This window comes from Rhipicephalus sanguineus, chromosome 9 (assembly GCF_013339695.2).
Source record: "Rhipicephalus sanguineus isolate Rsan-2018 chromosome 9, BIME_Rsan_1.4, whole genome shotgun sequence".
Classification (NCBI taxonomy): domain Eukaryota; kingdom Metazoa; phylum Arthropoda; class Arachnida; order Ixodida; family Ixodidae; genus Rhipicephalus; species Rhipicephalus sanguineus.
Window position 1 is genome coordinate 63,749,432 of NC_051184.2, and position 27,990 is coordinate 63,777,421.

Here is a 27,990-nt window from a genome sequence, read left to right on the forward strand (position 1 = left end):
AAAAAGGAATGGAGTCTTTGTTTTACTTTTTAACCTAAAACATTTCGGCGCGGCACCACGCGGTCACGCACACTCGCACGCTTCGACCACCATGTTGGGCAGGCTCTTCTGCTTGAGCACGTGGTCTTCGTCCATGAAGATGAGCGATATGGAGGAGAGGCGCGACGGCGTGCAGCACAGACTCAGCTTGAGCGTGTCGTTGAGGCCCGACGCGCTGTGCAGGAACCTCTGGAGCACCGTGGTGTGGTGGTACTTGTTGACGCTGATGTCATGTATGCACGAGCCGCGGCAGAAGTTTGCCGAGTAGCCGGTCGGCTGGATGATCCAGCTGTCCCAGCCGATCTCCTTGAAGGACACGTAGAAAGACTCGCGACAGCAGCGCGATATGGACGAGCTACAGTCCACGCTTCGCCTGGACCGCGAGTGCGGGGACGGTGCGTTCGGGTCCGTGCGAACCACCAGAAAGGGCTGCTTGTCGCCGCTCGAACCGACGGGCGTCCCCGACGGAAGGGCATTCCTCAGGTTGCCGCACGTCTTGCAGCTGATCTCCAGGACCCGGGGACGGTTGCTGCGACGTCCCGCCCACTGCGTGACGAGGCTCGTCAGGTCGAACCGCAGCCACTCGGGCCTCGGGGAACTGCTCTCGAAGGCGACCACACGCTTGCGCAGCATCGTTTGGTGGCGGTGGTGGTGTCGGTTGCTGCGGTGCGAGTCCGACACGGACAGCTCGGACACGACGAAGGTGTGGTTGACGGCCGACGACGACGACGACGGGTCCAGGTCCTTGAAGACCCAGAGCTCGGCGTGCGCAACGCTGCGGCTCGTCAGCTCGTTGCTCAGGTGGAAGACGAAGCAGCTGCCCAGGTGCGGACTCCCCGAAACGCACTCGTTAGAATCTGCGAGGGAACAAAATAGTTTTAGTCAGCAACGACAAATTTTTATTCTGCAATACGGCTAGTTTCTGGTATTTGCGTCACCAGAAAGGAAGTATCAGCAGAACGAGCTGGAATAGCGAATTCACGTTTATTTAACCATTACTCCTAATGTACTGATATGAATGTGACATATTGAATTTCCAGATGCATTTCCGCTGGAGTATTTGGTGTCATGAACACTTTTGCGCTTGTCAACATCGGTCAGCGCCCATGACCTTTAAAAGGTAATTTCGCTCACGGTTACATTGCTCACGACTGCACATGCTTTCAGAACGAAAGTCAGCCGGTAGGTACGACTCTTTTGCAGAGGTCAAGGAAAGGCGAACCGCAGTTTCGTGAGCGAGCTAGCGTCTAAGTTTCCAACCGACTACAGGACAGTTATAGCTGAGCGTCGATTACGCTCCGCTCCGCACAAATATAGCGGCCCGAGCCAGTGCAGAAAAATGCACAGATTTCGCGTTTTAAGTGCGCAACACATGAGGGGCCTGGCTTGTCATCCATCCATAGATATCACGTGGCGTGATCGCGCTCAAAATCGGATGGCCGATACAGGCCTAAAACAAGCCTAGGAATGCTGAAAACCGGGTTAAAATAAAAGAACGACGTCTAAAATAACATAATTAAGAGAAATAACTACGAAGTAATCGCGAAAATTAACTTAAAATATCGAAATAATCAACTTAAAATCGCTAGAAACGCTTCGGAAACATGCGGTTGACTGCTGCGCCGCGCAAAAGAGGGAGCCGCCTCCTCGCGGAGCGCAGGATTGCTCCTCCCGCCTGAGCTTCTCCGGCGTTACATCTGCAGGGGGAAACAACCTGACGGACTCGCTGCAGAAGGTAAGTATCTCAGCTGTTGTAGCAAGCAGGAAGTCGATGAAGCGCAGCAAAAAGTAGCGCGCATGTGGCAGACCGAGTTTGCGAATCTCCCTAACAAGATTCTACTCGTGCCGGGGTATACGTACGTGCTTACCTCAAACATTGGAGAGATTTAGTTGAGCGTCCGCAACAACGTACAGACGCAGCCTGCCATAGGAAATGGCTGGCAGGCTGCGTCCGTACGTTGTTGTGGACGCCCAACTAAATCTGTCTATTGACTTCATCAACGATTCGGTAAACGGAGCAGTGGGAACTCTACGAACGGGAATCGTTGGGTGCCCGTGCTACGCCCTTGATCAGGTTTCGCAGTAGTGAAGTGTCCCTTAGCGCAAAATTTAGAACTACACTAATCGCTAGGCAAAAACGACATTTTTGACAAACGCGTCTTGTCCAGACGTGGTCAGCTTGACTGCCAACCGACGGTGAAAACAAGTGCACGTACCTCACGCTCCGCTCATTTGACTTTACAGCGGAGCGAGAGCTGCGTTCTACGCTCCGCTGCTCGCACGATCGTCCTGTGCACGCGCACTACAGTTCCTTCGACGCGTTTGTGCGTAAATCGCTAGCATACCCAGGTCTGACAATAGCGTCGGAGCGTATCGTGAACGCTCAGCTACAAGTGTCTAGAATTAACGTATACTGTGTGTTTAGGAAAAGTTTATTAGATGCGAAGTATCTTAAGGCGGAGCTCAATCCGGTGGTGGTGGTGGTGTGCGGCGTGACCACCCTTACTGCGCATGCGCATACCCTCTCCACACACCTCCTCTCCACTCACCCTCTCCCCTTCCCCTCTCCCTTTCCACTCTTCCTCTGAAACGCGGGCTAGACATGCCGAAATTCTCTCCTGCGCAACGCCGCGATGAGCTCGAGCGCATGCGCGTCCCCTCCCCTTCTCTCTCCTCTCCTGCGCTGCCCCCCTCTCGCCCGCCTGTCGACCGCGTTCCCCGCTCGCCCTGTGAGAATTAACGGCCAGGCTAGATGGAAGATACGACGCGCGTAGCGTCCCTCTTCGCGTTCCACGACGCGAGGTCGGTAGCATGCCCAACGAACGCCAACGGAACGCGATCGTGCAAGTGCTCCGGCTTCGCATCGCCTCATGGTCCCCTTTAGCGGGAGATGGTGTAATTTTTAAAGACGATAGTCTTTCTTGGGATACTTAAACGGAGAAATTTTGGTCTGTCTTTCTGTCTTTCTGTTTGTCGGCACGTCCCTCGATTCAGCCACTCGGCCAAAGTTGAACCACTTGCCCAAGGGCCAGCCGTCTTGAACTGGTACGACTGTTCATACTTGTGAACGCTGTCGATCAAAAAGTAAATATCATGCATATTTGAGGTGCAACATCACTAGGTAAGTATTAGGTGGCGTGTTCCTTTAATAGAAAATGCATACATACATAATTTTAAGGACCCTAGTTTCTTAAGCTGCGCTGAAAATGCATAAGAATGCAAGCTCGAGCGAGTTGGTATGCGTTCATCTTTGTTGAAACAGCGCTCACTAGACGACGACGAAGTAAAAGAAGGCACAGGACAGGCAGCGCGTGTACTGTGCCTTCTTTTACTTCGTCGTCGTCTAGTAAGCGCTGTTTCAACAAAGCTGAAAATGGGAATGCGCTGAAATTTGCCTTCCTCCGTGCCCTTCGCACGAGCTCATTGTTGTGTTTCGGTTTCGGTTCTGTATTGCACTGTACGAATGCCATGGGTTGGTGTTGAAAAACTTTAGTTTTCAGAAGGCCAAGAAGGTGAAAAAAAATATTTAACAAATGAAAAAGCAGCGTTGTGGGCGGCGTTCAGGCTGCCGGTTGTGGGCGCCGCTCTGGCGTTCCTGTTTTACCCAGGCGACGTGTAAATAAAAGAGTGTGTGGAGAGTACTCGTTGAGTGCGGACGTTTCTTCTGCTTCAGCGCTTCGCGCCAAACCGCGTGGTCGGGCTGGATGGCGTCCCCGCCGGTCGCGTTGGTCACCGCCGGTCTTCGCCTGCTGCTGCGCCGGGACTACCAACACGCAACACAGCACTCATGTTTCCTGACGTATTTCCAGATGGCGTCCATATCTCACACAGCGCCTCTTCTATCGTCTTTACACGACATTTGCAGCGAAGCACGCAGATACGCGGCCAATTTTTTTTCATCGTAGGACGCTACGAACATTTAAAAACAGTGTCCAATATTCGTCAGGTCTACTGTTCGTGGAACGCGGGATCGTTTCGTAACGTGCGCCGCCTACTACCTATACGACCGTCTGACACGCCCTGGCGTCTTTGCCAATGTTTGTTTTAACTAATGTAAGTCTCTGAAGAAAGCGCCAATGGTGAACCCGTTGTTTCGTACCGGAAGTGCCACTAGGTCTATTCCTTTACCGGAACACCTCATTTAGTGCTTCGACGCAGTATTTCATTCTTTTATTTGTTTCAAAATATCCGTGCCGATTTGCTCGCTCTGATACACGCTTCCCGTAAGGTGACGCTGTGCCACATGAAATTCAGAGAATCTCCTTTAGAATTAGTCTAAGTGATGCGTAAGCGTAGAGATTAATCCTCATTTTAGGGGCGAAGCTCCTTAAGGCGGCACCCGTTCGTCCCTCGTAGTCGTAGTGCGTAACCAGTCTTACGCTTTGACCTCCAAGGTGGTGCCGGTGGGAGATTTTTCCTGTGCGTTGTTGAACAATAAAAAATTCGCAGCGTGCGCGTTAACTAAAAGCCGAATTCTTCTGTCTCTCATTCCCCATTAGCAGCCATTGGCATGTTCCAGTAGGAAACGTTAGTAGAAGTAGAAGTGTAAGTGTTAGCTAAAAGCCGACTTCTTCTGTCTCTCATTCCCATTAGCAGCCATTGTTTACCTCCAAGGTAGTGCCTGGTGAGATTTCTCCTGTGCGTGATTAAACAATAAAAATTTTGTTCAAAACGCCGTTGATTGATGAAATAAGCCAACGAAAGACGCCAGATGTTTTGTAAAAGCAAAACGAAAGAACGCCAGATGTTTCTAAAGCAAAACGAAAAGACGCCAGCTGCTTAACGAAAGACGCCAGATGTTTTCTAAAGCAATGGTTTTCTAAACAATGAAAATTCACAGCGTACATGTAAAATTAAAGTGAGCTGCAAGTCGTCATAACTCATCGAACCTTTAGTATAAACGCGCCCGATCTCACGTCGGTGATGATGTACTGGGCAGAATTCACGGAAGATTCACGGTTTACCGATGAACCTCCGCAGCTTCGCCCACTCATCATCATTCACTCCGTGGATATGCTGGGTTTTTTTCTTTACATCTTAAGGGCATTCATTCCACAACCACGAAAGTCAACGAAGCATTCATAGGAAGTATTACCTTTTTACATTTGTTTGGCGGCGCGGGTACAACGCATGTGGTTAAGATGTTATCCACAATCTGCAAGTGTGGTTGTGTTGCCCAGTGGTTGAAGGCACTCGCTTTCGGAGCGTGGGGGGGCAGGGATACAAAACCCGCCATCGCCAAGAACATTTATTTTGTTTTATACATTTAATTTCTGTTACAGATGATCGTCTTACGTGACAGAGGGACGGAAGGACAGTTTTGAAACAGGCCCGTGGGCTCACCGTGGTGGCTTAGCGGCTTAATTGCTGCGCTTCTAAGCACGAAAGCTCAGGTTCGATTTCGACCCATGGCATCCATATTCGGATGGGAGAGGAGTAGTAAGAGTGCCCATGTATACATATATTTAGGTGGGCTTTAAACAATACCAAGTGGACAGAAGTGGTCCAGAGTCGGACACTAGTGCGTTCCTCCTACCATATCATATTTTTAGGGGCGAAGATCCTTTTAGTCTAACCTTGTCACGCGTCCGGCGTAAGGCGTAACCGGCAGTATCTCCCGAACAGTATCTCCCATCACCGATCTTTTGCAAACTGCCCACTACTTCGTCTTTGCAAACATCCCACTATGATCCATCACCGATCCATTACTTCACCGACCATAAAGCCGTTATAATGAAGGGGGAACGGAAGCCACCTTTGCACACTGCCCACTACTTCGTCTTTGCAAACATCCCACTACGACCCATCACCGATCCATCACTTCACCGACCATAAAGCCGTTATAATGAAGGGGGAAGGGAAGCCACGTCTAGCTACCACTTACGATTAATAAAATTTCTTGTATAAATATATACAGTGTTTGTCACGTCTTTGATGATGTACTGGGCTATCGCTTTGATTACTGCTGGGCGAAACCACTGAAGATTTCACGGTGTAACCATGATTGCTTCAGGAGCTTCGCCCAAGCTCTTCACTCACCCGTGGATATGCTGTGAATTTTTTTCGTACTTAAAACCCCAGAATTAATTTTTGTTCACATATCCCACGAGGGCCCTGTCGTAAGCACTACTGTGACGATTGATTTAGGTTTGAATAATTTAATAATTTTTCCGTTATGTGCACACTGTCTAGAGGTATGATGCAAAGTCGGTCCAAATAGGTCGCGAAGCCTTGGGTGAAAAGCGGTTCAGAACCTATTGCCAGCGACATCAACAAGGGGAGATATGGGTGCTGCGATTGAAGCGCGGCGAAAAACCACGTGGCGAAGCAGCCTTTATGTTTCACAAGTCACATATTCATTTCCCCAACAATATTATGTAGGTTCCATGTGCAACGAATATGTATGATAGTGTTTAATTATTACGAAAAAACCTTCCTCTTAGCGCCCTCTGAAGAGAGGCGCATACCATCACTATTCAGTGCAGCCCTCGCGGTGCATGGAAAGGCGCGCTCGTAAAATTCATCTGAGACGACACGCCCCTTCACGTGTTTTGGTGTTCCGCGCTTGCAGGCGTTCTCTGAATTATTGCGGCGATAATTTAGTTTTTGCTGTGCGCCGGGATTTTGCTGTGCGGCCGGGATTCGATCCCGCGACCTTCGGTTCAGCAGCCGAGCGCTATAACCACTAGACGGAGGTTGCATTACTTTAACTTAAAGACGACACGCTGTCAAAGAAAAGTGTGTCTGGCTGCATTTATGCATCGATTTTCGAGTCGCCTTCCAACCATTTGAACAACTTTATTGGCATTCCGTTAAGAAAGTAAACAGCCAAAAAAAATCTCGTCGAGGACAGCTTGTTTTGTAAGCGTGTGCGCAATGGCGAAGTCCTTATCAATGAGGAAGCGCTAATGTGTTTACCCCTCGAAACGCAGCTTGTCACAAGAGAGAGGATACCCACGTTTGCCGCGGACAGCCTTGAATGGATTACGAAATTTGCGCAGACAAGCATAATCAGAATGACGTTTGAAGGTTGTCGTGCAAGGTATGTGTGATTGCTAACGCACGTATTCATACTACAGCCGGCCTGTCCAGATCGACTGGAAAGCCGGTATGGCAAACATCGTGTCACAAAGTGCGCGATCGTCTCGGCATGTCTTTCGAGGCGTTTCTTTGCACGGCCTAACGTTGTAGTGACAGCCTTGCGTGAGAATGGTTTCAGAGTCAACTCAGAGGCATACGAAAGTTGTCACATTTCAGAAACGTCTTTCACTTTGCATTCATTTTGGGTATTCAGAGTCGGTGCCAAGCGAAAGCAGATTCGAATGTGACATGAATGTCAAGTGCTCTTACGTATAACGCTACATTAATCTCACGCGCGCACACGCGCACGCAGCCCAAACACCCGAACACGCGTACATGTGCAAACATACATACATGTTGCTGGAACCTTGTTGTGGAATGTATGTGGCTTGTAATGCTTCAATTAAATTTTGGTTACGGACAGTGGGACACTATGGGACTGACTCTCTCTCAGTTCTAGTGCGTCACTATTCACCTTAAATGTCTTTCTACTGTTCATCTCAACTATTCACTATTCACGCCACTGTTGATCTTAAAGACTAGAATAGAAGACTGGACGTCACATTAGCGCTGTTGCTTAGTGGCAGCTGCAGAGACCGTTTGACAGTGTCTACAAGCGATAGTTACGTGAAGTAGCCGCAGCCGTCTACCTTGCCATGGTGACGTTACAGCCGAAGTAGAACACCAGGTGGAGCTAGTTGGTTGACGTTCATCCTAAAGTTCTTTTTTTTTTTTAAGTGCGTCAAAAACACGGACAAAGTCCAGTATTCTCCTCTCGTCTTTGTCCGTGTTATTTAGCGCAGTTAAAAAAAGGAAAAACCTTTAAGATGAACATCACCCAACTAACGCGGCTTGGTGCCCTATACTGCAGTGTCACTACTGTAACGTCACCATGGCAACGTAGATGGCCGCGGTTATTGCACTTAACAATCGTTTGTAGACCCTGTGGAACGGGGTTCGCTGCTGTCACTAAGCGACCGCTCCAAAGTGACCTGTGCACGGGGCATTTTCTTTGCTTTTTTTTTTCACCCTTTGACTGGTTGAATAAAATCCGTTTCCTCCGTCTCTCTTATCTGTTGCTATAGGCAGTATCGAGGGTCCTGAGGAAGGGAAAACCGCGAGCAGTGTACGTTGTCTGATTGAAGAGTAAAAAAAAAATGCCAGAAGTAATAACAACCAGAAAATATTGCTCGGTGACGTGAGATGTCTCTCCGGTGACTGCAGACAGGCTGCTCCTGTAATTAGAAGCTCGCGTTTTAAAAAATATACAAGAAAAAGAAACGCAGGCCGAAAAACAGAAAAACGGGGTTGAACGGGCTCAGAAGGCTTGCGTCGCATTTCGAATAACTGGGGCGACAAGATCAGCGGTTCATGCGTGGCTTACTCGGCGTAAGAAGGGAAATTAAGGACGTGTTTTTCCTTGTTACAATCTTAATGAAAACCAACAGACAATGAGGCCAAGAAAGGTATAAGGGACGTCATCTGTAGTCTTTTAACTATACAATAGTAATTGCGATCGAAATGTGGAAAAATTGAAGTGGACAAAAAGACAGCTTGCTGCCTGCAGGGACGAACCTGCAACCTTCTGATAACGCGTCCGAATGTTGCAGGTTCGGTCCCTGCTGTAGTATGTAGTCTTTTAACTGTATAGTAGTAATTGCGATCGAAATGTGAAAAGATTGAAGTGGACGAAAAGACAGCCTGCTGCCTGCAGGGACGAACCTGCAACCTTCTGATAACGCGTCCGAATGTTGCAGGTTCGGTCCCTGCTGTAGTCTGTAGTCTTTTAACTGTATAGTAGTAATTGCGATCGAAATGTGAAAAGATTGAAGTGGACGAAAAGACAGCCTGCTGCCTGCAGGGACGAACCTGCAACCTTCTGATAACGCGTCCGAATGTTGAAGGTTCGGTCCCTGCTGGTGGCATCAAGTAATCTTAGGTCGGCAGAAAATGTGGAGCTCCCTCAGACTTACATGCATGCAATATATTTTGCCCAATTAGAGCTCACTCGGACTCAGACTCAACGAAATTTTCCTCAACTGGACTCAGTCTGACTCAGGCTCACTGAAATGTTTCTCAGCCGGACTCACTCGGACTCACTCAGACTCACAGCTCTATATGAGTCTGAGCGAGTCGACTCTTGAGTCAGTTTGCCAACCTATGGCTGTAATACAGTTAAATGACTATACATAGCGTCCCCTATATCCTCCTTGGCCTCATTCATTGTCTGTTGGTTTTCACTAAGGCCGTGTGTACTCGGCGTATTAATTGCCTCTCCGCACCGCACCAGGAGCCGTACGTGCGACGCTTCTGCGCGGTGACGACCTCGTTCTAGCCTGCCGTGTGCACTATGGTGCACGCAGAATGTCCTCCCGCAGGGGCTGAGCGATTGCCTCCGACTCCGAAGGGTGTCTCGGGCGGGTGTCGCGTACACGTACACACTAGCATGGCTAACGGGGTTATCTCTTTCACTCATATTCCCCGCGCAGGAAGCGCGCGCTCATGTCTAGCTAACGCTGCTCCCGGGCTGTCCCAGTGACACTGGCCCCGTTTTGATAGCGGAGCGAGGACTACGCGTGTTCTGCAGCAGTGTCTGTGTGGCAAACGGCGCGATCGGGTTCGCACGCTGCCGTGGTGGGGGCGGGCCAAGCGCCGAGGCCTCTGAAATTGGGGCTCGGAGCCGTTGTTTGCGTACTCTCCTTGAAGCAAACAAGGCAGAGGTCCAGGAGGATATGGAGGATTGAAGAAATAGAAAAAAAAAATCTTTGAACATGGAATGTCGCTGCATCCAACGTTTCGACACGCTGTCTTGTCTTCTTCAAGGCAGCGACCTAAGCTTACAATGGTCGAGGCTTGGGCTAGTTGGTTCTTGGTTAAACTTGGGAAAAAACAGCGCAAAATTGAGACAGGACACAAGACAAGAAGGGACGACAACAGCGCTTCTTCGTCTTGTGTCCTGTCTCAATTTTGCGCTGTTTTTTCCCAAGTTTAGCAACCTAAGAAGACAAGACCACTTGTAGAAACGTACACGCTACAGCGACGCGCCATGTTAGATGATTTTCCATGCCCTTGAAGCGAGTTAGGTGTAGATGACTTTCATGTAGGTAGTCGAGGGAAAGTCTAATTCTGCGGTGACAGCTTTTATAGGGTAGGCCGGCGACTGCTATACCTTTGTAAAAGCGGAGACACCAGTGACATCGCATCCAGTCGGTTCCGGCTTTGTATAACATATGGTGACTGCCCTGGCTAAAACACATTGGCGGGCTGGTTGGTTAGCATCCATGATAGCGTGAGTAAGCGCCACTTGACGAGGAGATAGGAAGAAACCAGACACAACCGAAATTTGATTTTCGTGTGAAAACTTGGTGATACTCGCGGGTTGGTTGGTTGGTCATGACCTCGAGAAGAGCAGCGCAACATTTGATAAACACGGACAAACGACGATGCGCACAACAAAGGCCCTGAACAGAGCACCTTTGTTGTGGGCATCATTTTTTGCTTGTTTGTGCTTCTTAAGTTTTGCGCGGCCGTTCTCCTATTGGACGTTTTGTTTAGTTGAGATGCCCGCCGGGGTGAATCATTACCGAGCGAAAGTTGGCATGAAATATGCACACTGGAAAAGAAACGGAATTATTAATGTATAGAAGCAGAGTAAAGACCACAGATTAAAAAAAAAAAAGACGCAGAAACAGATATAAATAATATTCGCACATTCCTAGCTAGGGCGTTCAGTACACATTTTTTGTTATGTTCAGTTTTGTAATGCTATGGAGTTCAATCACCCACCGCCGCTCCCCCTGATGTGGGTACGCGTCAAGTTAAAAAAAAAAGAAGCACATCACGATCATGATGACGGTCATCATCGTCAGACGTGCGCGCGTGTCGGTTGTGTGGAATGAGGCAGCGTACAAGCGCATCGCAGCAGGATCTCGAGGAAGAGGAATAGGTCCGCGTAATCTTGCCAACCGGCGAGCGGAAACCGCAGTCGACGAGGTTTCACAACTTCCACGTCGCGCGCCTGCAGAAAACGGCAACGCACCACGATAGGGACCGCGCCACGTGGCGTAACGTGGTCGTGTATACTATTCATTGAGGCAGCTGACAACGGCATTCCGCGAGCATAACGCGGCGCAAGGGAACACGGCTGATGACATCCCCACTAATATCGCGCGAAAAATAGATTTCACACACTATGACATACGAAATAATCTCTGTCGCAGTTTTAATATGATCGCTGTTTTTACAAACGCACCCGTAGTATCCACATTGATAGTATACGCTTCTTAGAAGCCCGTGTCTGATATTCATTGCACATGTGTCACGTCACTAACATACTTTTATTATTTATATTTATTTTATGCGCATTTAGTGCGCTGGATTTTAGGCCCTTTTACAGCCACGTTACGCTTAGCCATAGTCATTGATCACACCAATGCATATACATTTTACTTTGCCTTAGCGCTCTACGGCCATAGTCGCCTTTGCGCCGCCATTAAATCCTACTACTACTACTAGTTATGTTTAATGCCTCTCTCTTCATTTTACGTCACTGTTTTTTTTTTGTATCCACCGTACTTGCAACCTTACGGTCAACATCAGTTCAAGGCCGATGTTCTCATATCTTGCGCCAACGTGAACATTAATCAGTTTGTCTCGGGAACAAGCGCAGTCTAGAACAATGTCTCGGTTTTTATCGCCTCTATACCCCATGCTAATCTCTTCAGGAGTGCTGCCAGTCAGTGGCGTAGCCAAGGGGTGGCACACCGGGCCCGTGCCCCCCACCGCTCCCTCCGTCCCCGAAATTTTTTTGCCATGGTATACAGAGCCCAAAATGACACTTGACCACATCTCGGCCTGCTCGGCCCCCACTTCAAATCAAGGAGGTGCCCCCCCACCCCCCACCCGAAAAAAATTTCTGCCTACGCCCCTGCTGCCAGTATGTGACGTTGTGTGTGTGTGCTCCTCCTCTTTGTGTGTGTGCTCCTCCTCCTTTGCTCTTTCGCTCTTCCCCATCCCCTCCTGTGCAGGGTAGCATACCGGTTATGGCAAACTGGTTAATGTCCCCGCCTTTCCGCTTTTTCCTGTTCTCCTTCCTTCCTTCAGGAGTGCTGTTTCTAACTATTTAGTGAAATGTTGTTTCACTTGCTAGTACCCTGTAATATGAATGCCAGCTCATTTCACTTGTTCACTAGTGTCGTAGCCCGCTCCTCTCAGCAATGCTTGCTGAAAGTAAATGAGTGAAATGGAACGAAACGTAATGAGCAAAGGTTACGTCACGCATTGTCACGAGTGTTCGTGATCTCCATTTATTTTTTCAGTGTATAACAGCGAAGCTCTTTCAGCTGGCTGTAAAAAAAATTGGCGTGTACAAAAAGCTATATCGTCACCATGAACAGGTATGTGCCGCAGACATTGGGCTAATCCCACTACTCACCGCTGGTCCACTAGAATTGAAGAAGGCAACAGACGGGTGGCAAACACCAATTAAGATTTCTAGAAAGGCGTAACCAGTAATTGAGAAAAAGCTTTATAATAAACCGTGGTGATTAACCCAGGGATCAACGCCCCGGCCGCACGTTTCGGCTTCGCTGAAGCGCCTGTACGGAGTGCTTCAGCGGTACGTACAACCAGATAATACTATAGGGAACGGGAAAGGCAACGGCGGACTGCGAGAAGACCCCCGAAGTGATGGAAGCCCTATACGCGAACGACAACGCGCCCGTAGATCTATGGCAGATGCGAACGCTCGATTTCAGCGCCAATTTCTGTCTCTGGAGTTTGGACATCCGTGTCGAGTCTGTGACTGTGTGTGGTTTAAAGGGCCCCTCACCAGGTGACCTAACGAATTTTAGTTAGACATTGCAAGTTGTTGCGAGCCCAATAAAGAGCATTTTGCCACAAGAATTTTTCTAATCGGTCGGTTAGAAGCTGAGAAAAACAATAATTTGTAGCGGCGCGAAACCATGATGCGAGGAGGCGAGCTGCAAACCCTTGCCTCTTGCCCCGTGTAGCCTTCGCAAGCCAAATCCCTTCCCTGCCCTCTTCGGCACGCGAGCAGAAGGATCACATAACGCATACGAATGAACATGTCATGCGCACAAAATGTCACGAGCGCATGACGTGCCCGAACCAGCCCGAGCCCCCGAGACGCGAGCGGTGTTGTGGCGGCGTTCTCTGCGCTTCATCTCTGCAAGTTATGCCGAATGCGCCCTCGCCGATCACTTGGCTTTTAACCTATTACTGAGCACGAGAGCTGCAACATTTGTACGGACGCGAGACTAGCGGTGTGCCGCATGAACATCTAGTTAGACGCGGGAGGATAAATGAGCTTAATGAGTGCTGGAACGCGGTAGAAAATTAGTTTCTTTGCAAAGGGTGGCGTCTGCACGATGCGCAAAGCGCGAGAACACGAACGCGTGCGAAACGGAGGTAGATTAGTCTCGAATCTCGCTGCGATTCGCAGTAAAAATTAAAAAAAGAAAACGCATACATTTTGTTTGTGTGTTTTATTATTGCTCTCAAGTTTTATTAATCCATTCAAGCAAGAAATTACACAAACTACACGTCGTGTCAAATAATTATCGCAGTGTCACGTGCTTCTGTTGGCGACGTCAGAGCACAGTCGTCTACGTAGAGGAGCGACGTCACAGCACTACCATCTACGTAGGGCCATTCTCTCATGTACGTCATCCCCTCATTCTCTGGGCGCGCGGACGCGAGAAGGGAAAGCAGCGTCCAGCATGAAATTTGACCCATTTACGCGGCGCGTAGCGTTGCAAATTTTGGCAGACGTAATCGTGAACGCCCAGTGCATGCATTGCGCTCGTTAGCTCAAAATTGTCAAACCTGGTGAGGGGCCCTTTAAGTAGAATCACTTAGCGCTGAGAAGCAACCTAGAAGCAACCTATAGGATTACCTAGCTGAAGCCTAGCAACAACCGATAGAAGCAACGTACGAACAACCTATAAAGGATCACCTAGCTAAAGCCTAGCAACAACCTAGAAGCAACCTAGAAACAACCAAACCATCACCTAGCTAAAGCTTAGCAACAACCTAGAAGCAACCAGATTAGACTTCAGAATCGTCCAGTTTGGCTGTTTCAAGCCTGCGCGACTTAATGGAAGCTTCACAATTGTTTTTTTTTTTTTTTGCTTTTCGAACCGCTGCGCAAACGTGGTAACAAAAGGACACCGTATGGAAGGGACAGTATGGTGATTTGGTCACTGACGTACTAACGTACTGACGTAATAACACTTTGAATTAGAGTAGCGGGTATGGAAATTAAGCGTGATGAAACTGCCGCCTACTTCTCAAGCCTACAACACATTAAGGAAGTTCAGACGTCCCTAGAGCTCTCTCGGCAAACTGCTTCGCTTCTTATTCCATAGAAGGGTTTCCGATTCACACGCGAACTGCTGTGACGCGTGAGATCTGCGGGGTTAATTTGATTTATTTTTCCTTCCTCGTAGTAAGCTTGTTGAGCAAGTCAACGTGGTGACAGTGCTTGGGCGTTCGACCCTGTTCACGTGACAGCGATACGAGTCTGTATACGCCGTATTTCTAACCCGATGACATTTCGAAACGACCACTTACCCCAGCCGATGAGCCAAGGCCATTATTACGTGTTGACGTCACTTGACAATAGAAAAAAAAATAACGCCTCAATTCTCGCGGTGTCACGGCCAATTTTTTAGAACCGCCCGTTGTGCAAAAGCCGATGAGATGGAAATTGTCAAACCGACAGCCAGGAATTGCCCTCGACTTCGCCGGGCTCAATTTGCGTTCTGGTCGGGCCTATCGACTTGCTGGGACCACGTTTGACGCGGGCGCACAGACGTTGCACCATGGAAAATAAGAAGAAGAAGAAGAAGAAAAAAAAAGAACTCGAGATGTCATACGACCTCAATTCTCAGTTGCACAATGTTCTTTTTTTAAAATTACAATTCTTTTCTTTATGCTTTAAATTATATTAAGGTAACTTACTAGCGTAAGTTCAACCGCCTAATACTTGGCCCATCCCCCCCGATGGAAAGAATAGAAGGAAATACATGTAGAAAGTCACAAGGTGGGCACGTTCACCGGGATAGCGTCCGGTTGTCTACACTACACTTAGAAATTGCGAAATAATAATAGAAATATGAAAAGGATAGAAAAGAGAATGAGAGAAAGAAATGATCAGTGAATTCGCTGACGCGCGCAGGACTGCACCCCTAGTCAAAGACGTTCGCCAAACTCCATGATGACCTGAGTTTGATAGTCCATCGTCACTGTGGGCAGGAAACTTTGCGAGCGAGGGTATACGTGCCATATTTTAAGCGCACATCAGCATGCTCATCATATTCAAACGGTTCACCATGGTGCCCTACTGGTTACAATGCTCGGCTGCTGAGCCGAAGGACGCGGGTTCGATCCCGGTCACGGCGGTCGCATTTCGATGGAGGCAAAATGCTAGAGGCCCGGGTGCTGTGCGATGTCAGTGCACGTTAAAAATCAACAGAAAAACGAAATTTCTGCCACATCTTCACATCTTCCATCTTGGTTTCGCGTAAAACTTGTTTTTATTGTTCTAGAACATGAGAAATATGTTCCGGATCGGAATGACCGCGCGAAAGGTCAAATTCTCACTGAACTGCGCGAACAACTGTAGACAAGACAAGCTTAGACGACATTGCGTAAGGCAATGCTATCATTGCGGCACTTGCTTTGCACTGTGGTAAATGTGAGCAGCATTTTGGGCAAGTTGGTAATCCCTTACTCCAGTACTGCGCAACAAAAGAAGACACGGACATCAGAGTAGAAGACACACCCTGTGTCTTCATCTCTCTTGTCCGTGTATTTTTTGTTGCGCAGTCGTACTGGAGTAATGGTAAACGCCCTGCGAAGCGCACAGCGAGTACATCCCGCTTCGTATCCGCAGACAATTTGATCGCGCTAGTTGGTAATGATCCATCATTGTAGCTAGCGCGAAACTCTACCAAGGACAGACACAAATACAAAAAAAAAAAAAAAACGCTTGTGGCGTGTCCTCTTGATAAATGACGAACCTCATCGACAAACAGGTTTATTATCGAACGATTCGTGCGACCAGGTCCAGTTCGTTGCGAGTAAATGTCATCGATCCCCAGCTGCAGATATCTCATCACACTCTCTGGCTGCATGTATGAACAGGAAGGCGTTCCAGCGTGGGTTTAATTCTCGCCCTGACGGCCACCCAGTTAAGCTCTAATCGAATCGCCGAGTACGATGAAACAGGCGACGTCATGCTGTTTACCACGCGGCTATTTTCGGCCCTCCATTCTCCGCACACCTATAAATATGATTCTTTTATTTTTTTTCTAGCAGGCACTATCTCGGCTTGCGGGATGAAGGAGGCAAGTCGTAGCTCCGCTCTTTGCTACGCGCTGAGCCGGAGTTGGTTTGTTTCTTTGACATATCGCTGGTGGCGTTGGTACTCCTCACTTTCTCTTATCTCTCGCCATATCTACTCTCCCGTAGCATAGTACGCGTACGCGCGAGCGTGAAGCTTGCCAAACGAATGCTCCCGTTTTTACAGAGGAAACGCGTGAGGCGCAGCGTAAGCGCCGTACACTTTGTTTATTTGCTTTGCACCGGCAGTGGGTGCACACGAACCCGTGCGAGCCGTATCGGGGGAAGACTCGCAGAGAGGGGGCTCGGCTAACTGGGAATTAGTCGGCTCTTTTTCTTTTCTTTGTTTGTTTTTTTTGTTTGCGGCTGGCACGACAACAGGAAGAAGTCTAGCTGCGCCAGCAGGTTGCTTGCTGGCGGCAGCGTAAGACCTGAGCAGTGACTTGCAGACCTCACGACCAGAAGGGAGGTTACGTGTATCTCCTGTCCGTGTTGCCAAATTTCTGTGGGCTGACCGACCGACCGACCGACTGATAGATTTACAGACAGATTGAGTGGTTCTTTGATTGATTTATAGATTTATTGATAGAGTGGTTGCTTGATTGATAGACAGATTGATTGAGTGGTTGATAGATAGATAGATAGATAGATAGATAGATAGATAGATAGATAGATAGATAGATAGATAGATAGATAGATAGATAGATAGATAGATAGATAGATACTTGAATGATTGATTGATTGATTGATGCAACCGTAATGGTGGCTTAGCGGCTATGGCGTATGCAGCTTCGATTCTCAGTGTCGACGGCAGTGCCGTTTACGATGGGGGCGCAACGCATAAATAGTCGTAATGATAATCGGCTTCAAAAACGTATGTATCGTTTTTTGGGTGTTGTTTAAGGAATCCTAGGTGATGGTAAAAAAAAAAAGAGCCCGCGCAGTCACCGCGTCCCATTACGTCCTCTCGATTTCAGCTGTAGAAACTCAGTGGACAAAGAAAAATAATTATTAGCTCTCTAATGCTGCGACTTACATAAGCCGCTGCTGATTCTTTAAGCTAATTTTTAATGCGATTGGTTTAGCACCACAGAGAGGCAAAACTAAATAAAAAGCTCCCACCTGCCGCGCGGTGCTACTATTAGTGGCCCCAAGAGAGTTTACAACGGGCTCTAGAAAGGCCGCTCTTACAGCTTTCGCTGTGACTGTGCCGCGTGTTTTGCGCAGGCCTGGCGTTTTCTTTTTTCCTGGGACGTTTTCATATCGACCTGCAGTTTGGTTCCGACCTACACCTTCTTTTGCATTCCATCCCCATGAGACTGTGGCCACTGTGGCGGGATAGCGAACCCGCGGCCTGGTACTCCGCCTTGGATATGACGGTATAATGCTAGGGCCATGGCGTTACCGCTGGGGGTATTGCGGTAGACCAACGCGAACATCTATCAAACCCTCAAGTTCCGCTTCGTCATCTCATGTAATGCCGTAATCCAGAGTGGTAATGTTCGACATGAAACAGGTGCGCAGTAGGAGTGCATTGCGAATAATCCAAACACACTGTTACGGGTCAGAGTGGACGACTTAATGCTGCCTCTTCATTGCCGCAGATTAGATCCCTCAGACGCTTTAACTGTGGGCATTTCATCGCTGTGCTTACACTGCGGCTGCTCGACATGTTTGTGTATACACATGTAGGCTGCAGAATCATCGCACGCCGGATGCGTGTTATCAACGCCTGGACAACGTGTCGTAAAAGCCGCGAAGCTTGACCCGGATATCTGACTTACTTTTGCTGCGACCGGCATCCTTCGGCGTAATCGTACATCTGGGAGCGCCTGAGCATGTGAAACTGAAGCCCCAACGTGAGCCGATTGTTATGCATTCAGTCCACTGCATCACGAATGCATTTCCAAAACTCGCCGAGCGATGGCGTCATGCGGTCGCCATGGCTAGAGTCACTGGAAAAATTTCAGAGTATCGTATCTGTTTTCCGCGTGCTGCCGCCGCCGCGATTGGCTTACTCGCATCACGTGACCTCTCGCTGCCATATCCCTTCCAAGCGCTTTGGGTGAAGGCGCGTTCAATGCAGAGCGTGGCCGGACATGTAGCAGTACCACGGTCCCCTGAAGTACTTTGTCGCTTTTTTAAACGCGTCATGCAGACAGGGGCGTAAGCAAACATTTTTTTAGGGGGGAGGGAGGGGCACAGGCCCGGTGTGCCACCCCCTGGCTACGCCACTGCATGCAGATGCCAGAAGAAAGAGAGTAGCTCACCATCAATCGAACGTTACTGGTGAGCTACTCTGTGAATCTCGTTTGCCGTGTGGGAAAATTAATGTCAAAGAGCGCCGTTCTACGTGGCTGCATAGTTGGCCTGAACGAATTCGCCCTCCTCGAATAACACTTCTTCCTGCAGTGAACTACACTAACTTTGCTGGAAGAGATCTTATGCGACAGGATACTTCACCTTTTCGGTTCGCTATGGTCAGCGATATTGAAAACGACATACCTTTCTATTTGCTCGGCTGTTTATATCTCGATCTGTTGAACAGATTACGCATGCTATCCGAGTTATAAGCGTGTCGCGCACGAGAGCGAAATGGAATATTTATTAAAATAATAACTGTTTACTGGTATACCTTGAAGGCAATTGTGGCATGATCTTTGGCATTGCACAAAACAGAAGCGTGGAACTCTGTTGATAAACTTGGTATGAGGCAATGTTATCAAGCGCATTTTTACATTTGTTGCACAAAATTGCTGCTAATGCTGCATTGCACCATTGCACCGAGCGTACCCTTAAAATACTGTATAGTTGGTGAGAAATGGTCACAGCAAAAAAAAAAAAAAAAAGCAGATTCCACGCATTGAGGGAGTCGATTTTATGCGAGCCCTAGGTCTATATACATACTGTGTTGCAGTAACATGCGCTTTAAAAATTCCGGGATGTGCTATCTCTGATCAAAAGAACATAAAGCACCGTGCCGAGGAAGTTTTAATAAGAGTGCATTATGAAAAAAAAAAATTGCAGCAGTGCAGAAACCGAACCCCAGCTGTTTACGCGCTGGCAACGCCAAAGAAAGAACTGTTTGTCGGAACACAGCAAAATATTTGCAAATTCATTGGGGAATATTAAGAAGACAAGAAATAGGAAATGAAACAATTAAGTAGTGATGTCAATAATTTTTGATGGCCTATTTTCTACGTATCGTAAGATAAGATGCACCTTACCTACCGCATGCCGATTCGCCCGTGCGTTCGGCTGCTGGCGTTCCGAATCAAGACGTCGCGAACTTCCAATTACCGTACGCACACAACTTCTATTACACATATCAACAGTTGGAACAGCAAGCACGGTGCGCAAGCAAGCTATGCGTCAGCGATCAGTCGAAGGACGCAATGTTGAATGTTCTCGATGTTGTTCGATAACGTTCTCGAGTGCAGTGAACCTGAACACCGACTGCAATAGAGCAAACAGTCAAGATTCACCAAATGTCGAAGTAAATGGCATCTCGCACGATGTCACTGCGCTAATGCAACTATGTTTACAGGCGAAGCGGTAACTCCAGGAGGGTGATCCTCGCTCTCATTGGCTAGTTCGATGCAGACGTCACCGCTCCGTATAACATCGCTTTCTGGGGAACTGTAGGGACGGTGCAGCGTCAACCACGAGAGAAATCAAGAGCTCGATTATTCCCTATGAGGCGATGCCAAGTTTTCCCAGTTTACCTACAGTTCCTGCCGATCCCGCAACAAGTGAGCCTCGCGTTCCCGTCTCCCGAGTTAGCGGAGAGCGATTCTTTTCTCCTGTCGGACGCTCTCGATGGACGGCAGCGAAAGCGCCGGGGCGCGCACTAGCACCTCCACGAGACTTGACAAGATCTGCACTTTCTGCGACAACGCTTTTTCAAATGCGAGCAATTTAAAAAGGCACATAAAAAATGTCCATGGAGAAGATGCCTTGGCAACAGCAAAAACAAAGGAGTGCGGTGAAGGAAGGACTATCGCGAGCGACTTGTGTCCAAAGTACTTTTTGAAGCTTCTAGATCTGTCTGTGCGTCATCAGATGCACTACCTTGGACATTTTCTATTGCACTGCGCTACTAGTACTCACGTCTGCAAAATACATATATCGCACATGTCCGCATCTGCCAATAACTTAGACCTAGCACGAGCAAGCGGAATAGCACATAGACAGACGGAGCAAGCAAGACGACACATGCTCTCGTGTCGACTTGCTTACACCGTCCCTGCCTCGGTGTGAGCTATTCCGCTTGCGTTATGTATGTACACAAACAAGCCCAAGCTACTCTTCTTGCGTACAAGCATTTCTACGGGACACTTAAAATGTGTGCAGCTTCATGCAATACCATGAAGGAAAAAAAACGCAAAACACTTCTCAAACCATTCACGGAAACTACGTAGAGTCAGCACACATGACACCAATGAAAATGCCTCAACCTAGCTGTTGCCAGTACATTTGGTTCATAGGCGCTTTCTCAACATTTAGCATTTCACATTGCGTTTTCACACCTCACATGCCTGTATTTCTTTTCCCAAGAGTCGGTTTCAGTGCTAATGAAGACGTGCTTGATACGGCCTGCCACGTTTTAAGTGGTAACGAATTAACGCAACTTTACTAGCTCGGAAGCTGTGGACACACGCCCACCCCGTTCATGCCTCTCACACACACCCATCACGCACCACGCGATTGTATTACGTGTTCCGCGTGTTCGGTGGTTGTACCTAAACCGTCCCTAGACACACTCTCTGCTCCTAGGTGAAGATGTACCTAGATGAGCTATCGCTTTGATCACGTGACTTTATGCCCACGTGACCTGAGGATCGTTCTCCTGCATTTACCGCCTCGCTGTTTACAGCCCCAGACCTAGCGAACACGCCCGGGCGTGACACGAAAAGAGACCGATGAAGCCATGAAGAGAGTTCGCGAGCACATGGCAACATTCGCCGTACGTTTCATTAGTTACACCGCTAACCGCGCAGTCGATCCATACCTGTCGATGACTCGAAATCACTTCTAATATCCTCTTGAAGAAACACACACACATAATGCCGTTCTGCCGAGCGTAACACGGCACTGAGGCTAAAAGATCGGTCACTTCTCAACACACGCTAGCAACGCGCCGGACGGTCTGGAAGGGACATGGCCGCCGCCACCCAATGTTGCCTGCGTGCAGCTTACCTTTGCGGTACTCTGATTTTCCAGTGACTCTAGCCATGCCTACCGTTCGCAGCCAATGAATACCCAATAAATAATAAAAATGGCGCGAAACGCGTGGCTGTACTCGCTTGAGCTTGGATACGTGTTTAATACCGATCGATACTTAATCGATAGCCAATCAGTACTGATCGATAACAAACAGATGCCGATTAGGACTTCGACGAAACCAGATGAGCATTACTTGGCCGAGTTGGACTTCATTGAGGCAATCCATATCGATCGTTAACCGATCAATGCCGATCGATACGCAAAACTAATGGAACACGATACCGACATAGCGTAGCCATATATAGTATAGTATAGCAAGAATTGGGAAAGGGAAGTGAGGTTGAGAAGGAGGGAAAGGAGGAGGGGAACGCCACCATATCCGCCCTTTCCTCAGTCTTCGCGCCAGAGCGTAGCTGTCCTGATGAAAAAAAAAATATTTGGTATACTTTCTCGGGGACTTCACTGCAATCGGACAGGGACACTTACACTGCTCGCCGTTTGCACCAGCGCTTGCTCGAGAAAAACAGTGGCGATAAGTAGTTCGGAGAAGGGTTATATGCACGCAGCTGCTGCACTGTTAACGAGCGACCTGCTCACCGCGTTTCTTCGAAACGCTGTCGTCCAAGTCGCATCTTTCCCTGCTTGCTTTTCGTTAATCGCCGGTTTTCGTTTTCGGTGACGCCGTCAAATCAGAGGAGCGACTAATCTATTGCAGCAGGTGACGTGCGCAACGCTCAGCGTCAACGCCTGCGAGCTGGCTGACACCGGAAAACAAGTAAACAAGCGATCAACTAGATAAAAAACAAAAGAAGAACGAACACACACACACACACACACATAAAATCTCACGTTTCGGTTTGGAAGGTCAAACACTCGCGGCGAGGCGGGGTCGGCCGAGTCTCCCCAGCAGCGCGGCGTTTTATTTTACCGCTGTCTAGTTTTACCGTTGCCTGGCGCTGCTGGTCTTGAAAGGGTAGCGGTTTCGATCCCGGTCCTCGGCGGCCCCATTTTCGTGGGGATGAAATGCAAAGATTTGCGCGTGCTAATTTTTGTTCAAATACTGCGTTGTAAAAATGGTAATCCTCAGGCTTGTCTCATAATTAGATCGTGGTTTTCGTGCATGAAATCATTAAAATTTTATGTCTCGATAAACAAAATTTCGTATCTAGATACCTCTGTTTCATGAGCTGAGAGAAGCTGTGTTGGTATGCGGCCCTACGCCTCAAACTACGTCGTTTCGAACGGACAGTCAGTATTAAAGCAATTTTTGAGAAAATTTTAACGTTCAAGTAAACACTTCAAGTACAAAAAATAGAGCACAGCGTGAAAAAACAAAGCACAGAAAATGTCCCCCTTTCCTGCTAATCTTTATGTCATGTTAGATAACTTTACACAATCAATCATTCAACAACAAAAAAAAAAACTGTTCAGTCGGTCAGTGGAGAGAAGTACTATCAACCGCAAGAGGTAATTCTGGAACAATGTGCTTGGGAGGTCGAACAACGAACCGAATTTCGACTGGAGGTTGTTGATGTACTTGTTAGATTGATGAATTGGGCGCGATTGATTGATTCGATCCGGCGTGATAGTTTAGCCGGTAAGCGTCACACTGCTAAGATCAAGGACGCGGGTTAGATTTCCGGCCACGATGGTCGCATTTAAATGGGGGCGGAATGCAAGAACACCCGTGTACTAGGATTTAAGAGCACGTTAATGAAACCCATGTCGTGGCAACTAATCTGGTGTCCCTCACTACAGCGCTCCTCATAATCGTAGCGTGGTTTTGGCTCGTAAAGCACCCGAAAATAATGAGTATTTCTTACACCAAAGTAAAAACTCTGGTGTAAGAAGCGAACGGCCGTAAAACGACCGTAGTTTGCCGCGACCGTAAAAACCACAGGCGGGTTACTTCGCCACAGCAGTTGGGCAAGCCCCGCCACCGAGCACAGCAGGTGTGGGCGTTAAACGAAAACTCTGCTCGGCGAAGTGGAACACGTGAAACTCGTGAAAGAGAGAGAGAGAGAGAGAGAGAGAGAAAGATAAAAAAAGAAACAGCCACGAGAAATAGATAAGACAAGAGAGAAGAGGACACGAAGAGAAAGAAAAACAAATAAAGAGAAACAAAGAAAGAGAGAGAAAGAAGCAGAGAGAGAAGTAGAAAGAAAGAAATAGAAATAGATAAATAAAAAGAAACAGGTACAAAAAGCAAATACTAGCAACAAAGAGGAAGAGAAGAAAATATAGAGATACAGAAGGAAGACCACCCCGCTCCGCTTTTCCTTCAGGCTTGGCATCACTAGTACGAAGCTGTCATAGTTTTTTTTTTATTTGGAACATTAACCGCAGTGCCCTTTTGGGGATTACTGCGGGTGCAGAAACCTTCATAGAACGAATTCGCGGTCTTGTGACCAACCAAATCGGCTGGTAACATATTCCAGTCACAAATCGTTTTAACAAAAAAAAAAAAAATAGAATGTTTAAAAAGATCAGTCCTAAGGGTGAATGGCTGAACTTTAAAATTCGTGACCCAAACGGGAGGGCTGATAGTGTGGTGTTTGTGTGTAATCTGAAGCATCGAATTCCTGTTTGCTTGTTACAGATTGAATAGAAAGGCTTCAGTCTAAGATTGCGTTTACGGTCTTTCAGAGATTGCCATTTAAAGTTCTTTCTTCACGTCTCGAGAGCTTTCAGCTCGATCGTTTCGTTGCAGCCGAGGCTTGTACAACGCGCCGACAAACAACTCCCGTTGGAACACGCCACGTTATCGTCACTAAATGTTACCCTTGCTCCTGTTTCGCTTACGTCGGCTCCCACGGATTCCTCTATGGTGAGTCACTGATTAACACCGCTCATCGCGGGCTCCCGCAAGTCTGGGAAGACGTCCAGCCAGTGTCCAGTGACGTAAAACGTGCCCGCGTGCGTCTGTCCCCATTGTCACCGAATGTCCTTTGCGGCAACAGGCCGGTCGACGCCTGTCCCCCGTTGTTTTTTAAAGACGATAGTCTTTCTTGGGCAACTTAAACGCAGAAATTTTGGTCAGTCTGCTTTTCTGTTTGTCTGTCTGTCACCAGATTCAGCCACCCGGCCAAAGTTTAACCACTTGCGGAATGCCCAGCCATCTTGAACTGGTACCGCCGTTCATACTTGGGAACATTGTCGATCAAAAAGCAAATGTTACGCATGTCTGGGCGCTACATCAATATATAAGTATTAGGTGGTGTGTTCCTTTACTAGAAAATACATCGATACATAATTCTAAAGACCCTAGTGTTTCTTAGGCTGCGTGGAAAATGCTAGTATTTTCCGGGCTGCGCTGCAAATGCGACGCTATGAGCCAGATGCGGCGATTCAACATAGAGGAGGAGGACACATGTAGTACGGCAGGCAGACGACTATCGTCTTTCGACGACATTTGCAGCGAAGCACGCAGATACGCGGCCAATTTTTTGTGCCTCTCATGTTGCGGGTATTCTTTGTTTTTCTATGATTTCTCCTACCCTACCAAATGAACGCGACAGACAATTAGGCCAGGGAAAGCATAGGGGAGATTAATTGTTGTTTTTAACTGTAGTGTAATAAATACGACGTAAATTGAAATGAAGTGGATGAAATATCACCCTTTCCGACGGCGGGATCCGAACCCCCCAACCTCTAGCCTGGGTGGTTTTCCTTCCACTTTAATTTACGCCATAACTATTACACTACAGTTAGAGACGATAATTAATGCCCCTATGCTTTCCTTGGCCTGATTGTTCGTTGGATTCACTTAGTTGCTTCTACCGTAAAAAACGAGCCCCTCGAAAAATTCCCCTTGGTGCTCTCTTACTCCGGTAATCTCCTCCTTCTATTAGATCTCCTGCCCCTATATAGATATTTTTAATGTTTTTTTCAAAACAGATGTCAAAAGTCTTTTTAAGGAAAGTCCGCCACCTCGTTTTTGAACGAACTAATATTTTTGTTGGACATCCATTTTGGGAACATATCCACATAGATCAATGGAAAATGAGGAGGCGGAAGTGATTTACTGAGGATGACCATTTACACTCTCTCTACTCCTACTTTACTTTATCTGGATATGTTCCCAATGTGGTTATCGAATAAAAGGTAGTGGACTTTCTTTCGAGTATATATCCTCAAATTTTCAGATTGCAGTCCGGGGCCGGTCAGAGATTTTTCGAATTTTTAGTGAGATAAACTTTTGTTTTCATTTATTATTATCAAGAATATATTTTAATTGTTCCGGATGGTTAGTTCGGTTATGATACGAATGTGCACACCATGGTAACAGCGTTGATAAACCTACGCTTACAACATTTATTGACTTGATTCTTTTACAATAATTAATCGGTGGCAGATTCTGACGTATAACAATTAAATATGGTATGGGTGTTCCAGGCTAGGCCCTGTCAAAACTTTCGTGTGCCTGGAATCTGCAGACGAGCCTCTCTTGTTTTCTTTCTGTTTTTTTAGAGTTTCACACAAACTGACAGCATCGATCGCGAAGACCACGCTTGCAGCACTAGCAGCACGATGTAGAATGCGACCTGCCGCGGTGTTCTAGTGGTTCTGGTGCAAGAATGCTGACTCGAAGGTCGTGGGATCGAATCCCAGCCGCGGTGGCCGCATTTCGACGGATGCGAAATGCTAGAGGCCCGTGTATTGAGATTTAGGCGCATGCTAAAAGAACTCCAGGTGGTCGAAATTTCCGGAGCCCTCCACTACGGCGTCCCTCACAGTCATATGATGCTTTTGGGACGTAAAACCCCAACAATTATTATGTCATATTCAATTTACTGTATTCTTGTACTCTAATTACTGACATACAATTAAATATGGTAACGTGTTCTAGGCTAGGCCCTGTCGAAACTTTCATGTGAAAACTGCAGAGGAGCCCGTTTCTTTTTATCAAGTTTTTCACACAAACGGTTGTGAAGGCTGCAGTACTACATAAAGCAGCACAATGTAGAATGCGCACTTAGCGAATATTAATGAAACCTTACTCACCGTTTTGCGGGAAGATGACAGCCGTCTGCATCGTGCCGTAGAAGTCCTCCTGGGGTCGAGAGTTCCTCTCGTCGTCTGCTGCCAGCGTCGCCGGCGACGGCAGGAGGTCTTTGTCGGCAAGAACGGACGGCAGCACGGACCGCGGTATCCTCACGTTGGGTGGTTCTTTGAGTCGAAGTTTCTTCAGTATCTGCTGCTTGATCAGTTCGATGCGGGCGTACCTGTACTCGGCGTTGTTGGCCTGTTCGGCGAGCTTGCGAGCCGCGCAGTCGTCGCATGCCGAGGACGTGTAGACGGACGCCGGGTGGTGGCGGCCGCCTACAGCGTTGTACGTCGGGGAGGAGTTCAACATTACGGCCGACGAGAAGGCCGTAAGGAAGACGCAGCAGAAGACGCACTCGGATATGGTCCCGTGGCAGTTGGGGATGGCGTTGTCGTGCCGGTGGTGATGCATCGTGTTTGACGTCGCCCTGTACGTTCGAGGTAACACCGGTGAGGAGATTACGGTGGCTTGGAGACGAAGGTGGAGTTCAGGCGCTGGTTTTGCAACCTTGCACTGGGCCACTTAGTGCGTCCGGTCACTACCGATCGCGCAATGCGACAACATCCGGACGGTGCACAGTCCGACACAACATCTACGGAGGCCGGATATACCCGGGTTTGGAGCGGTCAACTCCGGGGTCTTGTTGTCGGGCGCAGATGGAGCGGCAGACGCAGCTCTCAGTGACCGGGATAGCAGACGACACCGGGGAGCAGAAGAAGCAGAAGATGAAAAAAGGCCTGACGCGACACTCTGGGACCCGGGCGACTGTTGGCTACACGCCGGTACAGCTTAGTCCGTGTCGTTTCTTTGACGCGATAGTGAAAATAAAAGCAAGAAAAAAATCTAGAGAGGGCCGGACGAACGACCCGCACAACACAGTGTGTCGTACGATAAAGATCCCGGGCTTTCCTGAGGCGGGAAGCGAATCACGGAAATACTAAACGCTCCAAGAGAAAAGAACTGAGATGGTAGTGGGGGTGGGGGGTTGAGGAAGAGTGGGTAAGGGGGGGGGGAGCGGCTGCGCTGCTAGCAAGGATAACAAACGTCGGGCGAAAAATGAAAAAAAAAAAGAAATAATTAAGCGGCGGTGGCGACGTGCGACGGGTGCCGGGCGAAACACAACTGAGCGGCGGAGGGCAACAAGTTTGCCGGTGGCGGGAGTCTTGTTTGCCGAATGCGGCGATAGCACCTGATGCGACGCGCTTTTATAAACGGCCGCGACGACTGCACTT

General features: G+C 48.1%; 1 protein-coding gene across 1 annotated transcript; it reads right to left on the reverse strand.

Annotated features, from left to right (window-relative positions):
- Window positions 1–2: 2 nt before the first annotated feature.
- On the reverse strand, window positions 3–27,990 carry LOC119405257 (growth/differentiation factor 8). Its single transcript, XM_037672071.2, has 2 exons — window positions 26,716–27,990; window positions 3–896 (listed from the first exon to the last, which is right to left on the reverse strand). The coding sequence occupies exons 1-2, from the start codon at window positions 27,167–27,169 to the stop codon at window positions 64–66; spliced, it is 1,287 nt and encodes a 428-aa protein (XP_037527999.1). The 5' UTR covers window positions 27,170–27,990; the 3' UTR covers window positions 3–63.

Excerpts from the sequence above, each read along its gene's own strand:
- LOC119405257 (XM_037672071.2), bottom strand. The coding sequence starts at position 27,169 with ATGCATCACCACCGGCACGACAACGCCATCCCCAACTGCCACGGGACC. Across the intron at positions 897-26,715 it reads TGTCATCTTCCCGCAAAACG|ATTCTAACGAGTGCGTTTCG; the intron begins GTGAGTAAGGTT and ends GTTCCCTCGCAG.